The sequence below is a fragment of the Thunnus maccoyii genome, chromosome 1 (genome assembly GCF_910596095.1).
Source record: "Thunnus maccoyii chromosome 1, fThuMac1.1, whole genome shotgun sequence".
NCBI lineage: Eukaryota > Metazoa > Chordata > Actinopteri > Scombriformes > Scombridae > Thunnus > Thunnus maccoyii.
Window position 1 is genome coordinate 15,129,826 of NC_056533.1, and position 21,187 is coordinate 15,151,012.

A 21,187-nucleotide genomic window follows, 5' to 3' on the forward strand; every position below is an offset into this window, starting at 1 on the left:
GATCTTCTCCAGAGTGTATTTTTTAAAAAGGTGAAGACTTAAATGCAGACCCAAGCAAAGTGACATGTAATACAAACACACTCAAATTTCTCCAGCGTATGATTATGATTCTTTTACCGTGCTTCGATACGTATATCGTGATTAAATGTGATTCATGAGATTACAAATACATCATCAATAAGATTCTAACACACTGGCACTTATTGCTTATAAAATTTATAAAATCAATCTGCATAGCTTAATATTGTCTTTAAGCACACCAATGACACTTAATGAAAATACACCACAAAAGTACCTCTCACAGAAAAAGGAGTAGTTGCCAAACCCACACTGGAAAGGAAAGGCAACCATAGGCCAGCAAACAGTGTCCATGACAAACACTTGTACAGTTGATAACCTCTTGTACACACTGCATCTGGCAATAAAGAGGAGACCAGGCATCGAAGGTGACCTAAAAACAACTGCAAATCTTGACCCATGGATTGATACTTTGCTTCAAGTGCATGAGCTGTTTGAGAGGGAGTGGTCACAGGAGAAATTCCTGTGGCTGAACACCATCGGAAGGTTCAAAGGGCAGTCGTGGAATTACTTTTGGGACTGAGGAAGACATGGTTGCTTGTAGACTGGACTTCCTACTTACAACCGAAATTGAACAAAAATGCCTGAATGCAGCCTGCCCTGTAGCAAAAAGGAGGTACAACTCTGTTGATATCTTGTAAGTATTTCCCTTTTTTGTCAAATGAAAATGATTGCATGTATTTATTAAAGCACATGAATGTACTTGTAATCAATAGTTTCATTTATTCTACAGATAATAAAATGTCTTGTTATAAGAAGACGATCATAGAGATTGGTCATATCTAAGTTCATGTACATGTCTTTGTAAATTATGTTTCATTTTATGTCAGGATGTGCAGATTTTGGTAACTTGCAGACTGATATTGACAAGTGGGCCAATGAGTCGCTAAAAGTGGTTCCTTGCAAAAGGTAAGTGTAAAGTATGCATATATTTCTGATAATTCAATCTAGAATGTAACAGCCAAACAGTTCCACAGATCTACATTGTTAATGAATTATCGAAGTTTGAAGACCATATCCTTCGCTGACCTTGATGAATCACTGTGATATGTGACCAGGCCTGGACTATCGAAACATTAATTAAATGTTATCACATCATTTTAAACATTCTGCACCTAAGTTGTGTGAAGCCTTTACACAATTGTAAGCTACAGGAAAATATCACCCATATTGTACAACTTGAATGAACCAATTCCAAGCAATATCCAGACAGCACCTTTTTAAAACACCATCAAGGATGATGAGGATTTAGCTGTTAGGGTTCCAGCGTTCTACTATTCTAAAAGTCTGTTGAGTCTGACATTTCATTTTAGCTGGCCTATTATTCTTCAGTTTGACTTTTTTAACACAATCTTTGTACAATACCAGCCAGCAGCTGTGACATATCACCTGGGTGCTGCAAATCACTTTGTGGCATTCCACAAACTGGGTATGGATAAAGCTGGCATTTTTATGATGGCCTTGAAGAATGTCACAACCCTGGAAGAGGAGACACTGTCATCACAGAGACGACCATCAGAAAAAAAAAAACTTGGGCTAACTCCCGTGTTGGCCACATTGTTATGGTCAGGGTAAGCATGGACGACTAATTATGGGATAAGACGGTCTTGACTTCTAAAAGTAAATCTTAGATGCACATGAAAATTCTACATATAAGTAGATATATAACTATAATATTCATGTCTTTGGTGTTGCAGACAAGAAATTGAAACGGGAAATTAATTATAGTCTGATATAAGTAACCATGTTTTAATTTACTTTTAAGCTAAAAGCTTTGTTTGCTTATCACACCTACATTACGGGACTGCTTAAAATGTGAAAGACATAACACAATTAGAAGACTTCCATAAGACTGTGGTGACAATGTTATGAGAAAGTTGGTTCAGTTTAGTCCTGTTTTCTTATATAATCTCACCTGAAATATTTCAACTCATCTTTTGCTTCAGGACAAAGCAGCAGAAACTGTTGAAGCCAGGCACAAAAGAAATGAAGAGCTTGTTAAGTTCATTGTGGACCACAACGGTGTTGATGAAACACTTAGGGTAAGCCTCTCTTTCTGTTAATGTCATGAACTTGAACTCCTTTGACATCATATTACTTTTCCATTTCCTATAGAACACTATTTACGAAAACTTTGTAGCTAAAGACAAATGACCAAATTTAGGAGCATACACTTAACCTGATCCATTGATAATGTATCACAATGTAATAAAACGCAATATATGAAAGAGTACTCACAAAAACACAAATTAAACAATATAATTTTTTTGCTGAATCTATTGCCAGTTTCTATACAGAAACTGCAATAAGGTTAATGTTGTGATAGTTGCAATCTGCTTCTTTCATATATAAGGCTTGGTCTCTTCTGCTAGACACTCCATCATGCTTAAATGTACTATACTATACTACAACAGAGGAAACACTTTGATACCAAAGCACTGTATAATGGCTATCATATAACGGTGAGCCATAGCCTAATTGGCATCAGCCACATCACTTTCCACAGCAAACTGCAACAGTACATGTTAGATGGAAGTTAGATGGAGTTACACTGATGAGTATTAAAGCCACACTTGTCCACTGTGGAGAGGGAGCCACATTTGGGGTAATTCTGCTTGCTTGCTGTCACTGGAGCTGATGGAGTAGGCTACAAGATGAGGTGTTTGGGACAAGGTCGGTCCCACCTAAGTGGGCTTGTTGTCCCAGAGAGGGAAGCAGGACTGAGTAATTATTAATATTTGAGTGTATTTAATTCATACTTTTCAGGCCATTGTCTCTGGTGAGGAGCAGCCACACTTAACTTTTGAGGAATGGTGGGTCCCAGTCATCTTTGATGATAACACCCAGCTGGACTGTGAAATACCTGTCAGACTTCCTTGACATCTGTGACACCTTCTCTGCTGAAGTCAGCAACATGGTTTCTTCTGACAGGATCAAATACATCCTGAATGTGATGCTGTCAGAGGTAGGTCGACAGCAGTTATAACTTATATCCCTGAACAGATTTTTTTCTATCTCTGAAGTATAGCAGAGAAATAAATTATTAGTGGTTAAGATTAAACTTGGTAGATGTGTATTTTTCTGAGTATATTTTACTTTTTTTTAACTTTTACCATTTAAGTATATTTACTTTGTAATTAAAACAAAATTATACTCCACCTAGACAATAACAACAGGCTACATCTTGGGACCAATATTTAAACCAACTTGTCATCACTTTTTTTTTTTCTTACTTTCACACCGCAACTTGAAAGTAGAAAAGAAGAATTTATCCTCTGGAACAATGTGCCATTGCAGGAATTGGAATAAATTGTGGAAATTTAGTTTGAGAAAAACTTGGTTTCAGGTTAGGTTGGTTGTGCCTGGTACATGGCATACATTGTAAACAAATCTGATCCGCTGAATCTGTATTGTCACTGTGTTTTCTATAGGGAGCAGAAAGGATATAATATCACAAAATTGTGAGGGGCAGAAGGAAAAAAGGGAGAGAAGAAGGAAGGGCATAAAGGGCCCTATCTTACGCCCGGCGCAGAGCAGCACTAAGCACAGCGCAAGTCTCTTTGCTATTTTAAGACCGACGCAGTTGTCATTTTCCCGTCCAGCGCCACATTGTTAAAATAGCAATGGCACTTGCGCCCATCAGTGCGCCTATGGGCGTGTTGGTCTAAAAGTAAGGTGTGGTCAGGCGCATTGTTGGTGCATTGCTATCTTGAGGCAGCAGAGAGCGATTGCTCTATTGACCAACAAAAACCTGGTCTAAAGTCAATGGCGCAATGTTTCACTGTTATTTTAAGGGCACATTATCAGGACAGTAATATGCACCTACACAGGCGGGTGCACAACATACACTCTGCTTGTTACACACACAGGATGCGCAGCAGACACAAACATGCAAAAGGTAACAAATAAAAGGATTACAATGAAAGATTATTATTGTGTATATTAATACAATAATGAAAACTAACATAGGCAGCATGCCTATGTTACTGTTTGATTGCTACAGTTGTGACAGTTTGTCTTCTGTTGTTTTTCTTGTGTTGAGACTTCAACCCAGAGGAGAAGAGCAGCTGCTTTGCTTGGACTTCCATATTACCTGAAGGAAGATCCCAACAGTTTCATCAGTGTCTGTGAGGTGTGTGAGATGATTTTAGTGTGGTATTGGAAAGTCTTATCACAGTGAAAAACAATTTATTAATGTAAGACATAAAGCTAAATAACTGTCATTTTAACATGGTTTTCATTTAATTATGACAATGTAAATGCACTTACTGACCACTGAATTGATATTTCTATACAGGTTTTAAAAGCTTGAGTCATAGATTAAAAAGCTGCATTTTTAAATCTTTTCCAATCATAATTGAAAGTATAAGCCTTGATGAAAGATAAGAATTGATGAAATTCTCCTTTAATCTTACAATGGTCAAGAACAGAACTAGCAGACAAGACAAATGATCCAACCAAGACTGAACAAAAAAACAGGACTTAAATAGTAACTGAACTAACGAGAAGATGAAGTGCAGGTGGGGAGAACTCAGGAGAAGGGAGTGAACAGATGGAGCCGATTGGCTGGGGAAACACTGGGAGCAGGGCAGGGCTGATGAGGCTAACACAGGGCAGGTGTGGGGAAAACAGAGCAGGGAAGGACTAACGAGGGTGATGCAGGGCAGGTGAGGGAAGGAACACATGAACACAGGAGGAGGAAACACAGGGAAACCAGGAAACCAAAAAACACAATACTCTAAGCTTCCGGAAACCCAAAAGAACACAAAAAGTCCAAAAACCAAACAAAGTCCAGGCAGGATGTGACAGTCGGTACCAACATTTATTTATTGTCTAGTGTTAGTCCAGCTATTGAAAGTGCTGTCAGTTTGATACTGATGGCAGGTCAGAAGTTGTGTTTTGATATTCAGTTAGCCTTTGGTATATGTTTGGATCATGGATTTAGCCAAAAGAAAAAAGATTCTCTCACTGTATGATCACATAAAGTATATGAATTGTACAGTATGTCTGTCTCAAGCTATATGTTGTTTATACTGAGGGAAATATACAAACCTAAGACCCCATGTTTTTTATCTATTCTAGTTGTCTTATGCATCATTTTATACACATTTACTCAAAATTCAGTCTATTATATTTGGTAGTTTGGAAACTTTTAAGATCACCACTAGAACAAAAACTTTGTGGCTTTAACCCTTTAATGTTCTTGATTGAGGCATCTCTACCAATCGGTTTAGGTATCTTATGCTAAAAAAAGAATCCACTAGATGTCGTTCTGTCTTAAAATAGTGTGCCTTTTCAGTTCGCCTCTTTACAGGAAGTTAGCAAAAAAAGTCTCTCCAGACATGATGACTGTTTGGTGGAATTTTCGAAGCTAAGCATATTTTTTTGACATAGTTTCAGAGGTCTTACTGAACAGAATTATGTAACTTTATACAACAACAAAAAAGTAGACAGACAAGGAAAAATAACACTTAATAAATTCAGCAACAAAAGAACTATTGATCAGTACAGAAATTCTGAGTATGAGATAATAAATGTATATTTATCTTTTTTCATGAGAGGTTTCACTATGCATGATATCTCCTCTCCACTTGTCTTCTTCTTGAGTCTTCGTGTTGTTAGCTCTCCTCTCTCTAAAAGACAAAAGGCAGATAAGGGGAATAACAGTTCAGCAATGACATTAACAGAAGACATATTGATTCTGATAAAAACACAGAATAAATGTATATTTATCTTTTTATATGAGAAGGTTCACAATGCATGCTGTCTCCTCTCCTCTCTGCTTGTCTGATCTGGTCTTTTGTTTCTTCTTCTCCGTTCTAAAAGACAAATGGCAGAAAATGGGAAATAATAGTTAATGAACAACTCCAGCAACCAGAAGAACTATTCATCTGTAGAAGATAATGACATAGAAAAAAAATCATATTTATCTTTTTGAAGGAGAACAATCACAAAACACTGTCTCCTTGTTTCCTCGTCTCATCTCGACTCCTCTCTTCTCTCTAAAAGACAAATGGCACATAAGGGAGAATAGTTACTAACCTCAGAACAACAGAAATCAACAATCAAATAAATGTATATTTGTCATTTGAAATGAGGGTTTGTAGTGCAGGGCGTTGCATCCTCTTCTCTTGTCTCTTCTCGTCTCGCCTCTTTTCTCTTAAAGACAACTGGCAGATAAGGGAGGATAACAGTTAATACCTTCAAATGTTTGTAATATCATTTATATGTAGTATTTAGAAGGGGCTACCACACTACAAGCAGATTTTTTGTAAAGGATTACTTACCAATTTGTTGACTTTTGGTGATGTGTAAAAGCAAAATCCATCTTCCTTCACAGGTCAGAATGTCACAGCCAAGTGTTTTCACCCTTTCCACTGCTGGTTGCTCCAGTTAACTGGGAGACAAGCAGGTGGTGGGTTCATATCTTCACTGGCCTCTTGCTGTTCCTGTCATCATGGGATTCTCCTATTGACTTGTCCTTCCTTGTCCACCTGCCTGTTTTGGTGGATAACAGCAGCGTTGCCAGTTTTGTCACTGTCCCTACAGCCATAATAATCCCTGTTGTGACTGGCCTTCTCATTCCCAGTTTAGGCTTAAATTTGAAGCTTGATTTTAACTGGTGAGGAGTCAGCCCCATTATATAAAGTGGAATGTATTTCTGGTTCCAGAAAACACATCCAAGGATATTAATGGCTTTAGAGGACAAGAAGAAAATCCATCTAAACCGCTTTTGCTGTTGAAGGTCACAGGTGGACTGGTGCCCGTCTACACACACTGGGCAAGAGGTGTAGGAAAATCCTGGATGAGTTTCCAACTCATCTTGCATGGAAAAAATACAATCAAAATGTCCTGAGTCCTCTTTGAAGAGAGCTCATACAATCAATCATAGTTCCCACCGTGTTGGATGCACAGGCCAGCATAAAGAAATAAAGAAAGGTGCAGGACGCACCGGTGCAAGACGCACCACAAACACTGACCTATGTACCACACCAGTGATGAACCAACTATATACAAACTATATACAAATGTACAATAGAAGCCTATAGGTCTTCCAATCACAGTCTCAAGCGCTTCTTTGGTGCAGACAGGCTGCTCTCTTCCTCTGTCACCTTCCTCTTCCTCAGCGCGGAAGTCTTTGCACACTGTGCCGAGTTTTTGGTAAACTGACAGAGCGCTGACATCAGAACGTGGCCGTCGGTGCTGTAGTCGGTCACTCTCCAGCAGTTGGCCCTCTCAGTGCTATCGGAGCGGTAAACAGTGGAGATGACTCTGGTGAAAGTGCTGCCATCAAGATCCATGTTGCGGACACAGTTCCTACGGTCTGCCTTCAGGGCTGCCATCGCCGTCCTCTCAGGAAGAACTGGAGTCATCATAGTTGGAGGAGAAGAGCTGGAGTCTGCAGCTGGCACCATCACACCTGCTGGTGCGTCTGTTAAAGGAGATGGCGTGTTGTTCTCTCTCTGCTCCTGCTCAGTCTGGACAAAGGGTGTGACCGTCTGAACTGAACTCAGGTATCCTTTGAAGGGAATTACAGGGAAACTCTTAGAACCGCTGATTAGGCTGTGATACATGCTGAGTATGGACTCCCTCATCGACTTGATGTTCGCAGCTCTCAGAGGTCGGTTTCGTAGGTTTGTAAGAAACAGTTGAAGGATTGGTCCTGGCCTCGGCAGGTTAGCTACATGGACAAGAAAAAAAGAAAACAGTCACATTAGTCAGCTTGTCATTAAACAGCTTTCAATCCAGATTCAGATTCAGATTTTCTATCAGCCCCACTTACAATAAAATGTTACTGTCAACATCTGTTTCATTTCTATACTTTTATTAACACGACATTTAAAATCAGATTAAGAGATATAACTGCTGCTTTCACTGTTAGGCCTGAAATCATTTATTAGCTGCATTTTAATGAAAAACTTAAGTAGCCTAAAGCAAAAATGTATTTTTCTTGCACCATTACAAACACATGGACTAAAGAAGCCTACTGTTTAGAGACTTGAGTGATTAAGGTATAAGTTGTGTGTGTCTGACGAGTTGTAACTGCAGCACATGTCAAATTGTGATAAACTTACAAATCATCATTCATTTCATATCTCTCTCTGATTTATGGGCACAATATGGCAATAACGAGGGACTTAAGTGACCAACTAGGTCCCATGTGGCTACATTTCTTGCATTTAGTCACATATATTCAACACTAATGTCCCTGTACTGTTGAGTTAGTGAAGAAAAAGTCTGAGCCAGTTGCATAAAGTAAGACCATAATCCGTAAATGCACTTGACTAAGGATATGGTCACAATTCTGCTACCATGTTCAAGTAAAAAATCATCATTATATATATTATAAACTGAGAGGCTTCACTTCTGTAGTTGTAACTAAGTAGTCAGGTCTGCACATAAATTATGAATATAACTTTTGTGATATTCAGCAACACTGATCTGATCTTTTCCTTTCCAAGGAAATCAAAAGCCAGATCTGACAACCAGGCTGTATCATATGCTTTAATAATAATTCATAATATCAATTTAGGTTTGGATGAAGTTGCACTTCTACTTGTTTGAATGGTTTGACTTTGGGTTTTAAGGGATTTCAACTCAATTATTCACATACAAAAGCGGGGCTGCAGGTTACACTGACGTCAGACGTCAGTCTAGCTAGTTCCAATACCTGACGTCGTTTCCATGGCGCACATATTAGACACAACTTTTGGCATTTTATGAAAAATGGCCCAGTCGCCATCTTTGTCCTATACTTTCAATGTTAACTCGACGACACTTATGTACCCCCCAAAAATGTATTTTATTACCTTAATATTCACATATTTTTGAACTGTCGAGTGCACACTCATGGAATGTCATCGTGTATAATAAATTTACACCTAAAAAACATGTGTACAGCAGGTTTAATGGTTTAATTGAGGCCTGCTTGCTTTTACTATATCGTTCATCCACACGGAGGATGCCTAAAGTCAGCAGGTGTTTCTCTCGGTGTAAACCAGAGGAGGCCATGTTTTCCTCACTTCAACAGCTGCTTACTCAGCTTTCCACAGTTTATCAACTTCTTATTTTCACAGGTCAACAATTCACCATTTGGTGTCACAGTTTCAGCTCCTGTCAGCAGTTCAGGTGCAGAATGAAGTTAGAATAGTGGAATTTGGTTTTTATAGTGGCACGTCACCATGACAACCAGTGACAACGTAGTGACGTGGTTTCAAACCAGTGTAGCCTAATTACAGAAACTAAATAATAAACATTTGACTTAATTTCTAATGAATTAGTTTAAATACTATAATTTAAATAGATTTAAAGCATAGTAATTATTGTTTTCTTTTATCATTTTATTATTATTTAAGATTTGATTTAGGGTTCTTTTTTTAAGATTTAAGATCAAGTTAAAACGATTTTTCATTGAACAGACAAATATTATGATAATTGATTAGACAAATCATTTTGTCATTTGTTGGTTCCAGCTTCTCAAATGTGTGAATTTGGTGCTTTGTAAAGTGAAAACATTTGGCTTTTCGTCGGACAAAACCCACCGATTTGAAGATGTCACACTGGAGCTCTGAGAATTTGTGATTGTTTTTGACATTTCATAGACTAAACAATGAGTTGATCTATCGAAAAAATGATGGCAGATTGATGGACAATGAAAATAATCGTTAGTTGCAGCCCCTACAGACATGATCTCCACTCGGTTTTAAACACTAGACTAGATAACTTATTTAAAGTATAGTTATTTCATGGTTATTTCGGGCTTTCCTGACTGGTTTGCTCTGCTGACCAGTTCTGCTTCACAGTGAAGTTATAGCCGCCATTAACATACACACACAGATAATAAAGACATTTAGAAATACAGAAATAAATACACTCAGATTTGTTGACATTAAAAGACATTTATTTTATATTTTATTGATTTATGTATTAATTTCAGCTTTTATTTACGTATCTGTTTTCATTCGTTCTTCAAGTAAGAAGTTGATTCAACAATTTTCAGAATTTTTACAGAGGAAACAGTCAAATGAAAAGTTCCAACAGCTCTGATGGAGCTTAGGACTCATTTGGCTATTTTATTCCAAACGATTTGACTGGATAAACTTGAAATCTGTGTAACATTTTACCTCTCTGGCGTGTAATAAAATACAGTTATCCTGACTGATCCTGTTGCTATGTCGGCATAATTAATGATTATGAAAAATTAATGAGGTTACCGCTGCTGTGTCTGGTGCATAAAATTGCACAGAGCGCTTCTTTCTCAATTTGAAGACGCACATCGTTTCTGCTGTGATGGGCAGCCTACAGCTATTTAATACACTCAAAGGAAATAATCCTACATACAACAGTGGGCAACAAACACAACATCAGTGCTGACGTTTCTGCAAAACCCGGATTTCACTGACATGAATAGTAAGACTCATAAATCTTACCCGTTAAACACTCCGCCTTCATCACATTAAAAGTTGTATTTTTATGGGCATTAAAATCTGTAATAGATGCGAAATTGTAAAAGAAAGTGAAAAAGACAACATAGATTTTGTGAACTAAAGCCATGCAAAACGTGAAATGTGGAGAAAAGCCTGGACTTCTGTGTGTTATGTGCGGTGGAAGCCTTCATACCTACAGTAAGCGTATGTTTTCCATTAAGCAGTGGCTTTGTGCCTCCACTTATTTGGCATGATATTTGTTTGGGCTGCGTGAGAAGAGTGATAGTTGCCAACTGTTAACGCACAGACATGAGGTTTACTTCAACACATAAGGTGTTGGAGGGAGCTGCTGCAGCTAACAGTAACTGTATGGCAAAGTGATGATATAATTAAAACCAAAGGGACTTAATGTCACATCTGTCCAAACCCCCAACCCTCCAACAAAATAGATTTTTTTAACTTGTCGATCTGTAGACAGACTGGTAAGTTTCACCTGAAACTGTTATTCCTGTCTTGGGCCGTGCTCATCTCATGCCAATTTGTGATGTTTCCAGTCAGGATGCTTTCTATAGCTCCTCTGTAAAAGTTAATAAGAACCGTTAAAAGAACTAAAGTAATTGTAAAAGAAATAGTTTGACCCTTTGGGAAATGTATTCTCAGAATGAGGTATCTCATGTCTATGTGGTAAAGGGGACAGACATATCATGCACATTTCCAGGTCCATATTTTTATTGTTGGGCTCTACTGGAATATCTTTGCATGCTTTACAGTTGACAAAGCTTTTATTTGTTTAATACTGATGCAGTTCTTAAACTCCTGTATCTTTGGCCAAGAAACAGTTATAGCACATAATTCCCCCTGAAATCATAACATGTCATCCTCACATTTCTGATTAACAGTGTGTTGTATTTCACTTGGTTGACTTGTTTTAATTTAGGCAACTTAGGCATCTTCTATAAATCATGTCATAATCAAGGATACCACAAAATTGATATTGGTCTTCTCATTCAAATCTTTGCTATAAAATGAATACCCAGTACACTTCCAAAACATTTGAAATACTCCTTTTAACAGCTAAGTCTAATTGTAATTATGGAGTTCCTCCCTTGGAATCACTGCTGTATGTTATTTGTTTGTGCAATAAATGGTGGTAGAAGGCTAAAAGATCAAAGTAGTGCATTCAGTATTTTTTGTAGTAGACTGGAGACAAAGCTGAAACGGCACACAGCATGAAACACCATCTACACATGAACAATGTTGATGCCTTTGAATAGATGTACGTGCACACATCATGTGCAGTAGCTGCAAGGCCTTTTAAAAATCACAAGATCTGGACAAAATCTCAAATGAAGAATTCTTATTGAATTATTTAAATTTTTAAACTGGGCTCTACAGGTGTGATGTTTTGCTTCAATGAAACTGAAGTATTACCTGAAAAAGATAACATAAAATCTAATTTATCTGAATGTTTCAACAACAAATGAGACCGTTTGTCTTCATTATTGTGTTTTGTCTGTATGTTGTACAGGAAACAGCAGAGGTCAGTGTGTAACAGGACCTTAAAATGCTCAGCATGAAGATTTATGTTTGCCATGAGCCAGATGCAGTGGGCATCATCATCCCAGTGTTTACTGATGTGGGCAACGTGGCCAGAGCATGCTGCCTTCTTCTTGGCCTGACATACGCTCTAAACCTGTAGTATCCTTCAAAACTGGCCAAAACCTTTGAAGTCTTTCAAAGACTGTTGAACTGGCCACAATGCGACCAAAACTAACATCCAGGTTCATGACCCTCAAAAACGAGTTACTGGTCTAGACAGCTCTTGGCCTGACACTCAGGAAAAGCTGTTTGTTGTTTGTGAGACAAAACTGTTAGATGTTTGTAACCCTTATGAGTGTGATTCCTCTAAATGTTAGTCTGGTTTTATGGACTGACTTAGAGTGGTTCTGTGTTGTGTAAAGGTGCTCCTTTGGCAAAGTTACCCCTCCTTCTCTTTCAAACTGACATCTTTGTTGCTAAAGTTGTTCCATGGGTATTGGTGTTGTCCACTTGCTTATTTTGGATCAGATTACAGCTCAAACAGTTTCAGGTGAATTTGAGAAGTTATCGTTTTAAGTAAAGGAGGAGAAAAGCAAGTCCTAATACTATTGTTTGTTCATGTAGCCTCCAGGGCTGGCCGAAGTTTGCAACAACAGGATTTTTTAAAGGTTTTGACCTGTTATATGGAGTATTACAGTGATAACACTTTGTATTTTATTTATTTATTTATGTGGTTTTATGCTGACTTTTTTGACACTGGCTACACTCAATTTCTTGACTGTTTCTAGGAGACTGTACTCACTTTTTCACATACAGTTAAATACATATCAGTGTTGACAACAAATGTTGCCTCAGTTGTATCAAAGTAACAGTTTTCACAGTTAAAGGTGTGACAACAACTGTAAGTGAGATGGGGATTTGGTAACTTTTGAAGCGTTGGATTGTAGTGGTCTTCTTGTGTATTGCATTTTTTTCAGGAGTTAATGTTATTTTGACCACCCAGAAAGACCTTATCATAACTTCCTACAATTAGTTTAGTCAGTACAGTTGACCTTATAAAATATGTGTTTATTTATGACTTCAGTTGGCTACAGCTCTGCAACTCTTGAAGAGTTTATGAACTCCTGGTGAACCATGTATGGCAACTATTAAAGGTCAAAATAACTGACTTTGGTACAGGTGAGTGTAGCCTATCCGACAACATGGCAGAGCTCTGACATTACTTTTCAGAACTAAAATAATTTTATACCAACCATACAGTGTAGTAACTGTGCTTTTGTGGATGTTATAAAGTTGGTAGATTCAGTGATTGATTGTCTTCCAGTGTGACATTGTGCTTTGACTTGATGGAAATCTGTTGTTAAAGTCAAAGCTGTCAAAGTCTGAGCTTACAGGTAGTTGCTCAGTAGCCACCAGTAGACCAGCAGGCATCCGCTAACTCCCTCCGATTCACAAGAAACTGTGTCCAAGTCTAAATTTATCCTGCTGTGCTGAGCAACCAGGAGCATTCCCTTTGTCAGGGCAGTGACTCCTGTATGCCAACTGTTGTCAGTAGTAAAAGGAATTCACTAAAGCCACTTTCATTCTGCAAATCTGTGCGAAGAATCTGTGCAAAGAATGATGTTCATCCCTCCAGTAGAGTTCAGAGAGTTGTAGAATCAATGCCACGGCTGAGGAATAACATTCTTCAAAAAGATATTCCCTCATTTGGTGTTTTGATGACGGTGGTGGAGAGCGCTGTCTAACACATTGGTCCAAAATCTCCCACAGGTGTTCAACTGGGTTGAGATCTGGTGACTGCAAGGCCACAGTATATGATTCATATAATTTTCATACACATCAGACCATTCATTGATCCCTCATGCCCTGTGAATTAGGACATTGTCATCCTGGAAGAGGCCATCAGGATAGAAATGTTTCATCATAGGATAAAGGTGATCACTCCGAACAACTTTGTATTGATTTGTAGTGTCCCTTCCCTGTAAGGGGACAAGTGGACCCAAACCATGCCAGCAAAATGCCCCCCACAGCATAGAGCCCACAGATCCCCTCACTGTAAAGGTCAAGAATTCAGGTCTGTACCAGATGATATTTAAGACCCTGTGGGCTTCCTGATCTCTGGCACTGGGGTCTGGTACTTTTAACTAATGCTGTTCCTGTAGTTGTAGTTATGCATGAGTACACATGGGAAACAACCTTTCGGTAAAAGCTGTGTTGAAAAATAATGATTCAAGAGATTAAAATAGGTTTTGACCTACACAGAACCACAGACATGCACGTCCAGAGATAAGAAGAGAGAGTTCCTGGACACGACAGAGACAGGTTAACACCTCACACATGCAGTGTTACATATGAATATGCTAGAGCTTGTGAATGAAAGTAGCCATTGCACAAATTAGCACTATGAGTACAATGTGTACAGATGACCAGGCTTGTTTAAATATTTTTTTTGTATTGATGTGAAATTATATGGTAGAGTTTTAGTTTTTCTAACAAGATACAGGAACATTTATATAGGAGATTTAAAAGGTCTAAGTTAACACAAAAACAGAAATAAAGAGAGTGCAATAAATATTGTTATATGTAAGCTATTTCCTTTTTATGTAGACCTGTTTACTTTCGTCAGAACACCCCTCATCACTTACATTGAAAGTGCATTAGGAAGAGATACTTTAATGGTCAGTTGAACAAGACAAATGATTATGGGAAGCAAATCCTCTTTCAATGTTAATATGTGCACCTGACAAATTGTTTTAAAGGACAGGTTCACAACTTTTTAAGCTTGTCTTAAAACAACAGTCAGGTACCCAAATGAACGCTGAAACATGTTTTTCCTCCTGTTCATACTGACCATTAGAAGATCCCTTCTTAATGTATTTACAATGTAAGTGATGGGGGCCAAAATCCACAAGCCTCTTTCTGTGTATATGAAGCTTCAACGTCCAGATTAGTCAAATCAAGTAGATATCTTTCAACATTTCAGTCTTTTTAGTGCCTAAGTCCCTCTTTTTCTCACTATACATCCACTGCAACTCAACAGAGAAACACAAAGAGGAAATTTGATGCTAAAAAGACTGTAAATGTGGCAGATATGCACTTGATATGACTAACTCAGACTGCTGAAGCCTCATATAAGCTTCAAATAAACTTTTAAATGCATTTTTGCACAAAATGACCTTTTGATTGAACCGGAGGAATGATTACAGCGAGGAAATCCTCCTTCGGTGATCATATGGACACCTGACTGTTGTTTTAAGGCAGACTTGAAAAACTGTGAACCAGTCCTTTAAGGACTGCTATGCGTTTCGTAAAGTGACCGCGGGACGTCGCCGTTGCGCTCCACCGCGTCCGTTCGTCTGCGGCGGGGGTCACGTGACACATCTGTCAGGGGACAGCATGGCGGACATGCATGTGGAGCCTCAAAACAGATCGCATCGATTGTCCAGCTAACCCCGCGGTGAGAAACATCGATACCCCGCGCAGAGCCGGGCCGGCGGTGCCCGAACACACAGCAGCATGGACGAGGAGATCAAACTCCAGTTCCCGTCTCTGCCCGCGACCACGGAGGACCTTCTGGTGAGTCCACAGCAGCCTGCGTTTTAGCCGACATGTCCACTGAGCTAACCTCCACTCCAGCCAGCTAAAATATGCACCCAGCAGGGAATTGTGTGTTTCTTGGGGGTATACTCCATTAATGTGAATCAGTGACACTCTCATGTCTTTATTTTCTTCTTTAAATGTCTGTGTCGATATATTTTCTTGGTTAATAAACGTTGCTGCTCTCTGAGCCAACACTTGAGTAGCCTAGCCTCCTAACATTAGCCACGTATGTATGTACACAAAGTAAACTAGTATTCATATCTAAGGCTGTCATTTGGCTGAACCACCTCCAACAGCTGTCATATCAACAAAGCAACTTAGCAGAATCTCCTTCAGCTTCTAACCTTGCCTTTAAATCCCCTTTTTACAGGACTGGGCTTATCCAATGAGAAGAGAAATGCAGGTTTGTAAGAAGAGTCTTGTTCGTTGTTTTTGAAAGTCTTGACGGCAGAATGTCAATTCTTGTCATTTCTTGTAATTGGCAGTGGCTCACTTCACACCAAATTAACACTGGTAAAAGTATAGATTTCACATTCTCTACCAACAGTAGTGTAATTCTACTAAAAGCAAATATTTGATCATTTGTAAGAGTATAACAGAATATGTATGCCTAAAAACAGGATCTGCTTCCTATTTGGAAAATGAGCCATAATTCAGAATAGTTTAACTTATCAACTTCAACTGGCATCATATTGTGATGTTAAAATCATATCATGCTGTCATGTTCATGTCTGCTGTCCAAACTAATGATTCCAATCAGATTGTAGTAATGAAAAACTGACATACTTTATTTATTTGATATAAAGCATAACAGTGGAACACAGCTGATTGGATTAAACATCAGTGTGATTATTGTACATATGATTTTTACATACATACATTCACTATATCGTGATATATATACTGTGTATTGTTACATGTTTCTCATTAATATATTAAGTTCTTGTTCATTTCAACCATATTGCTAACCTAATTCACAGATTAAGGTTGTTTACAGATTTGAGAACCTGATACTTATAGACACAAATTACACAAACTGACATATTAATAGTTTTTAGTATAAATTGTCTGACTGTGCGCTGCTACAGTGCCACATCCTGAATTAATCACAATGCATAGGTTTGGGTTAGGGCTGCAACTATTTTCTGGATTAGTTGTTATAAAATGAAAAATGTTGATTACCGTTTTCCCAAAGCCCAAGATGACATGCTCGAATGTTTTGTTTTGTCCTGATCAACAGTCCACAACCCAAAGATATTTAGTTTACTGTCAAAGAGGACTAAAGAAACAGAAAATGTTCACATTTGAGAAGCTGGAATCAGAGAATTTGAATAAATGACTCAAATTGATCAATCAATTATCAAAATTTTTGGTAATTAATTTATTAGTTGGCAACATCGATTAATCAGCTAATTGCTGTATCTCTAGTCAGGGTGATTCTTTTGAACATCAGCTAATATCTCTGCCTGTACTTTACTGATGTTGTATATCTCTATTTTCAGGAGATACTGCCGGGACTGTTTTTAGGTCCCTACTCTGCTGCAATGAAAAGCAAGGTAACTTTGTTTACAGAATTTAATCACTTGCACTGGGTGATGGTGACACAAAGAAGCTAAGAGAAATACATTTTTCATACATTTCAAGCTCATAATACTTCTTTTCTTTCTCTTTGTCTAGCTGCCAATTCTTGAGAGACAGGGCATAACGCATATTGTGTGTGTCCGCCAAGACATTGAAGCCAATTTTATCAAACCTAATTTCCCTCATACATTTAGGTAAGTGAGAACTCATCATATCTGTGTCACTTGAGGATTTAACATGATGTGCAAGTTGCATCATTGCAATTTTTGTTTGAAATTTTGTCTGGGAAAAGTGAGACTTTTATGTTAAGTAGCGCTTTCTTGCTAACCTTTTGAACTTGATGTTTTTGCAGATACCTTGTGTTAGATATTGCTGACAATCCAGTGGAAAATATTATAAGATTTTTCCCTTCGGTGAGTTACAAAGTGGGCTTTTTACTTCCTTCTTAGCAGGCTTTGCATTTAACACAAGGTATGGCATTTCCATTGTGCCTGATGTACTGTGTTGGATTTTCCTCCTAACAGACTAAAGAATTTATTGATAGCTGCCTAACAACAGGAGGTGAGGATGCATGCAGTTATCATGTTTTATGCTTAGACCGTGATAGATAAAAAAGTCTTACAAACTACAATCTTTTGGTTTGCTCTTTTAGGAAAGGTACTGGTTCATGGTAATGCAGGGATATCAAGAAGGTAAGGTTTGTTTTTTGATATTACATTATTTCATAATATAATTACCTTCATGCCCTGAAACTCATTATGTACTGAATATTATATTATTGTAAACAACTGTTTCAGTCCTTGGATTTTATATCTATAATTTTCCTGAGAAAATTCAGAGACCAGAGCAGCAGAGCACAAATTACAGTGTGAATATAAAACTGTGTCTATTTAATTATTTATTCTTTCAGTGCTGCCTTAGTGATTGCATACCTTATGGAAACATTTGGGATGAAATACAGGTGAGTTTTTGTCCCCTCAGCTCAAACCATTGCTTTCTGTTGTACCTCAGGAGAAAACCAGTATAACTTTTCTAATGTGTGATTGTTAAATGAATGAATGATTTAGATACACATTCCTTTTTTTTCCATTTTTGCACCAGTATCTGACAAGCATGTATGATTTTACGTATACATCTTGAGTTTAGCTTGTGACAGAAATGTACAAAGCTATGTAAAATTCTCAGCTTAACTTGCTTATCGTACAGCTGAACTGATAATATATGGTACATGTTACTGTTTGCTGTGTATGTCAGTGACTGTAATCTTCTGCTATGTTCACTCTAGGGATGCATTCAGCCACGTACAGGAGAGGAGGTTCTGCATCAACCCTAATGTCGGCTTTGTGCATCAGCTACAGGTAAGACTCGACTTGCTTAGTTAAAGGACCAGTGTGTAGGATTTAGTGGCTTCTAGCAGTGAGGTTGCAGATGGCAACCAACTGAATACCACTCCCCTTCCAAGCGTGTAGGAGAACCCATGGTAGCTGTGAAACTTGCAAAAAACGCTGAAGGCCCTCTTTAAACTTTTATTTAGTTTGTCCCTTCTGGGCTACTGTAGAAAGATGGCAGTGCAATATGGTGGGTTACATGGAAGAGGACACGCTCCCTCTGTAGATATAAAGGGCTCATTCTAAGGTGACAAAAGCGTGATTATTATTTTCAGGTGATTGTACACTAATTAAAACATACTTATGAATATTATATTCCATTTCTGCCAAGTCTGTTCCGCTAGTTGCTACTAAATTCTACACACTGTGCCTTTAAAATAGGGTTTGAATTGTGACTAATCAACATGAAAAGCATTTCCATTACTGAAAATAAATGCACTACTAACCTGTTAGTCAACACAATATCCCACTTGAGCTCTTTGACCTTAAAATGTTAGGATGTCTCTGTATCACTAATAGGCTGCAGCTACATCTGTGCAACCATCACAGTTAGTTACTCTCCCTTTTCTCTGCTTTTAACCAACAAATGTGGAATGTAGTCTTTTGACAATATTGCAGCAGATCATATGCATGCCTGCGAGGACTAAGGGTGTGGTGTCTGTAGAATGTGTTCTGAAACAGACTCACTCAGGTGATCTGTTATCTTATGTATTTTCATTCTCAGTGATCCGCTTCTGGTGTTACCCTGGAGAAATTATTTTCCTATCTTTAGTATGCTGGTAGTCATAGTCTTCTTCCAGTGTGGGTCTTTGTTGGCCACATATAGCAAGCCACTTGCTATTTGGACATAGGATAAGTTGTCATCTCTTTTTGACTAATGTAAATCAAACAAGCCTGTGTCTGTGTGCATGTGAAGGCACATTATTTACTTTAGATATTACATAAATATTTCATTTTAAAACTGGTGGATGTAAATGCTGCATCTTGTTAACAATATCCAGGGTTGACTTATACTGAGATATCCTCTTATTAGCCAGGATGTGTTGCCCACATGTTGGGGATTTTTTTGTCATGGTCAACTAAGGATACCACTGACTTTGTTTGTTTGTCTTGCAACATTTTGTTGTCATGTTGACAGCAACACAATAAACCTGGATATAACCAAAGAGCTACATCATCATTTAATCAGTATAATTTTTAGAATATATTGAGGTGGAGTTTGAAGCATAAAGCTGATGCAAAAGATCAGACTGTCGGCCTCCAAACACACACTGTGTGCTGTTGACTGTACATTCATACTTATTTTAACTACTCAATTCTTCCATTTGTTTCCTAGGAGTATGAAGCGATCTACCTAGCCAAATTGACCATTAAAATGATGTCACCGATGCAGTTGGGCAGGTCCTTCTCCTTACAAGCCGGGATGCCAGGTTTGTGTCCCGCCCTGCACAGTCACGCCTACCTCCTCAGATCATGTCATTTTGTCAGTAGAGCAGCACAAAAAACAATGACACGCAGAGCCTTCACATTTCTCAACCAGACTCATTCCACAATTGGATTTAAGGGTTGACTGACATCATGTTGTTTGGACATTGGATAGGGATGTTGCCATAGAAGTGATGAAGTAACAATGGTGTCTCCCAGTGTGATGAGTGCTTCTGAGTGAAAGACACAGACGCTAACATTCAGACCCTCGAGGACCAGCTCATTCTTCCTTTGATACTAATTTTTCTCTCCCTGAATGTTGTTAATTTCATGCAGCAGAGACTATGAAATGTTCCAGGGTTATTAAACCACCTGTTGAAAATGGTTAAAAGCGTTCTGTAGTTTTAGATCATCAGATGTAATTGTTCTTTGTTCACGTCTACATTTCTTGACAGGAAGCCGTAAACGCAGCCTGGAGGAAGACGAGGACTTTGGAGCAATGCAGGTCACAGCAGCGCAGAACGGATGAGCTTTTGCTGATATTTAGCCGTGTGGCGCAGTGCACTCTTCTTTTTTTTTTTTTTTTTTTTTTTTTTTTTTTTTTTTTTACATTTTTAATGGGATTAAAAATGTAAATATTTGAACTTTTTCTAAGGGGAAGGGATGAGGGCGGGATGGGGAGGACCACTCATGTCTGAGACATGGAGTTCTGAAGGGTAACGGGCAAATTTGATAACGTTTTTTTTTTTTTTTTCTTGAGCTGTATGCACTGATGGGAGAATTTTTTGCAGTTTTATAGTATTTAAAGCATTTTGCATTTGCAGCGGGACAGTATTGCAATAATGCACTTTCGATACTTGAATTTGTGGACGACCAGAAGGGGGCAGTCGGCAAAAGGGAAAGTAGCCAGGACGTCGCCCAGTGGAGGACAAGAGAAGAGAAGTAGCTAATGCCTTTATTTTGGGAGTAATAGGATTATGAACTAATATCAAGCTTAATGTTGGATAGTAAGGAATGGAAAAATAACAACTCAATGCATAATAAAAACAAGTCTGACTGAGTCCTGTCGAGCTGTGTGTTTACATTATAATGTAATGCTGCGTTTCACCTTATTGTTCTTGTCAACATGCTGTTATTATTTATAAGACT

General features: G+C 38.2%; 2 protein-coding genes and 1 long non-coding RNA gene across 5 annotated transcripts; 2 read left to right on the plus strand and 1 right to left on the minus strand.

Annotated features, from left to right (window-relative positions):
* Nucleotides 1-38: 38 nt before the first annotated feature.
* LOC121894134 lies at nucleotides 39-7,880 on the plus strand. The gene is made up of 7 exons (XR_006095486.1): nucleotides 39-715; nucleotides 909-987; nucleotides 1,447-1,649; nucleotides 2,025-2,120; nucleotides 2,845-3,043; nucleotides 4,121-4,210; nucleotides 6,419-7,880. It is a non-coding gene; the product is annotated as an uncharacterized LOC121894134 (long non-coding RNA).
* LOC121894106 lies at nucleotides 4,882-9,418 on the minus strand. Of its 3 annotated transcripts, XM_042406474.1 has the most exons (4): nucleotides 9,018-9,418; nucleotides 6,366-7,759; nucleotides 5,834-6,248; nucleotides 4,882-5,711 (listed from the first exon to the last, which is right to left on the minus strand). In XM_042406474.1, the coding sequence occupies exons 1-2, from the start codon at nucleotides 9,088-9,090 to the stop codon at nucleotides 7,137-7,139; spliced, it is 696 nt and encodes a 231-aa protein (XP_042262408.1). In that variant the 5' UTR covers nucleotides 9,091-9,418; the 3' UTR covers nucleotides 4,882-5,711; nucleotides 5,834-6,248; nucleotides 6,366-7,136. The 3 variants fall into 3 exon arrangements, with proteins under 3 accessions (XP_042262408.1, XP_042262402.1, XP_042262392.1); XM_042406468.1 differs by having other exon boundaries at nucleotides 4,882-6,237; XM_042406458.1 differs by having other exon boundaries at nucleotides 4,882-6,248.
* Nucleotides 9,419-15,284: 5,866 nt separating this feature from the next.
* Nucleotides 15,285-21,098, plus strand: styx (serine/threonine/tyrosine interacting protein). The gene is made up of 11 exons (XM_042417602.1): nucleotides 15,285-15,620; nucleotides 16,015-16,047; nucleotides 17,147-17,200; nucleotides 17,322-17,419; nucleotides 17,578-17,638; nucleotides 17,750-17,786; nucleotides 17,878-17,917; nucleotides 18,136-18,186; nucleotides 18,511-18,583; nucleotides 19,950-20,043; nucleotides 20,494-21,098. Exons 1-11 carry the CDS (start codon nucleotides 15,561-15,563, stop codon nucleotides 20,565-20,567), a joined length of 675 nt encoding a protein of 224 aa, XP_042273536.1. The 5' UTR covers nucleotides 15,285-15,560; the 3' UTR covers nucleotides 20,568-21,098.
* The last annotated feature ends 89 nt before the right edge of the window (nucleotides 21,099-21,187 follow it).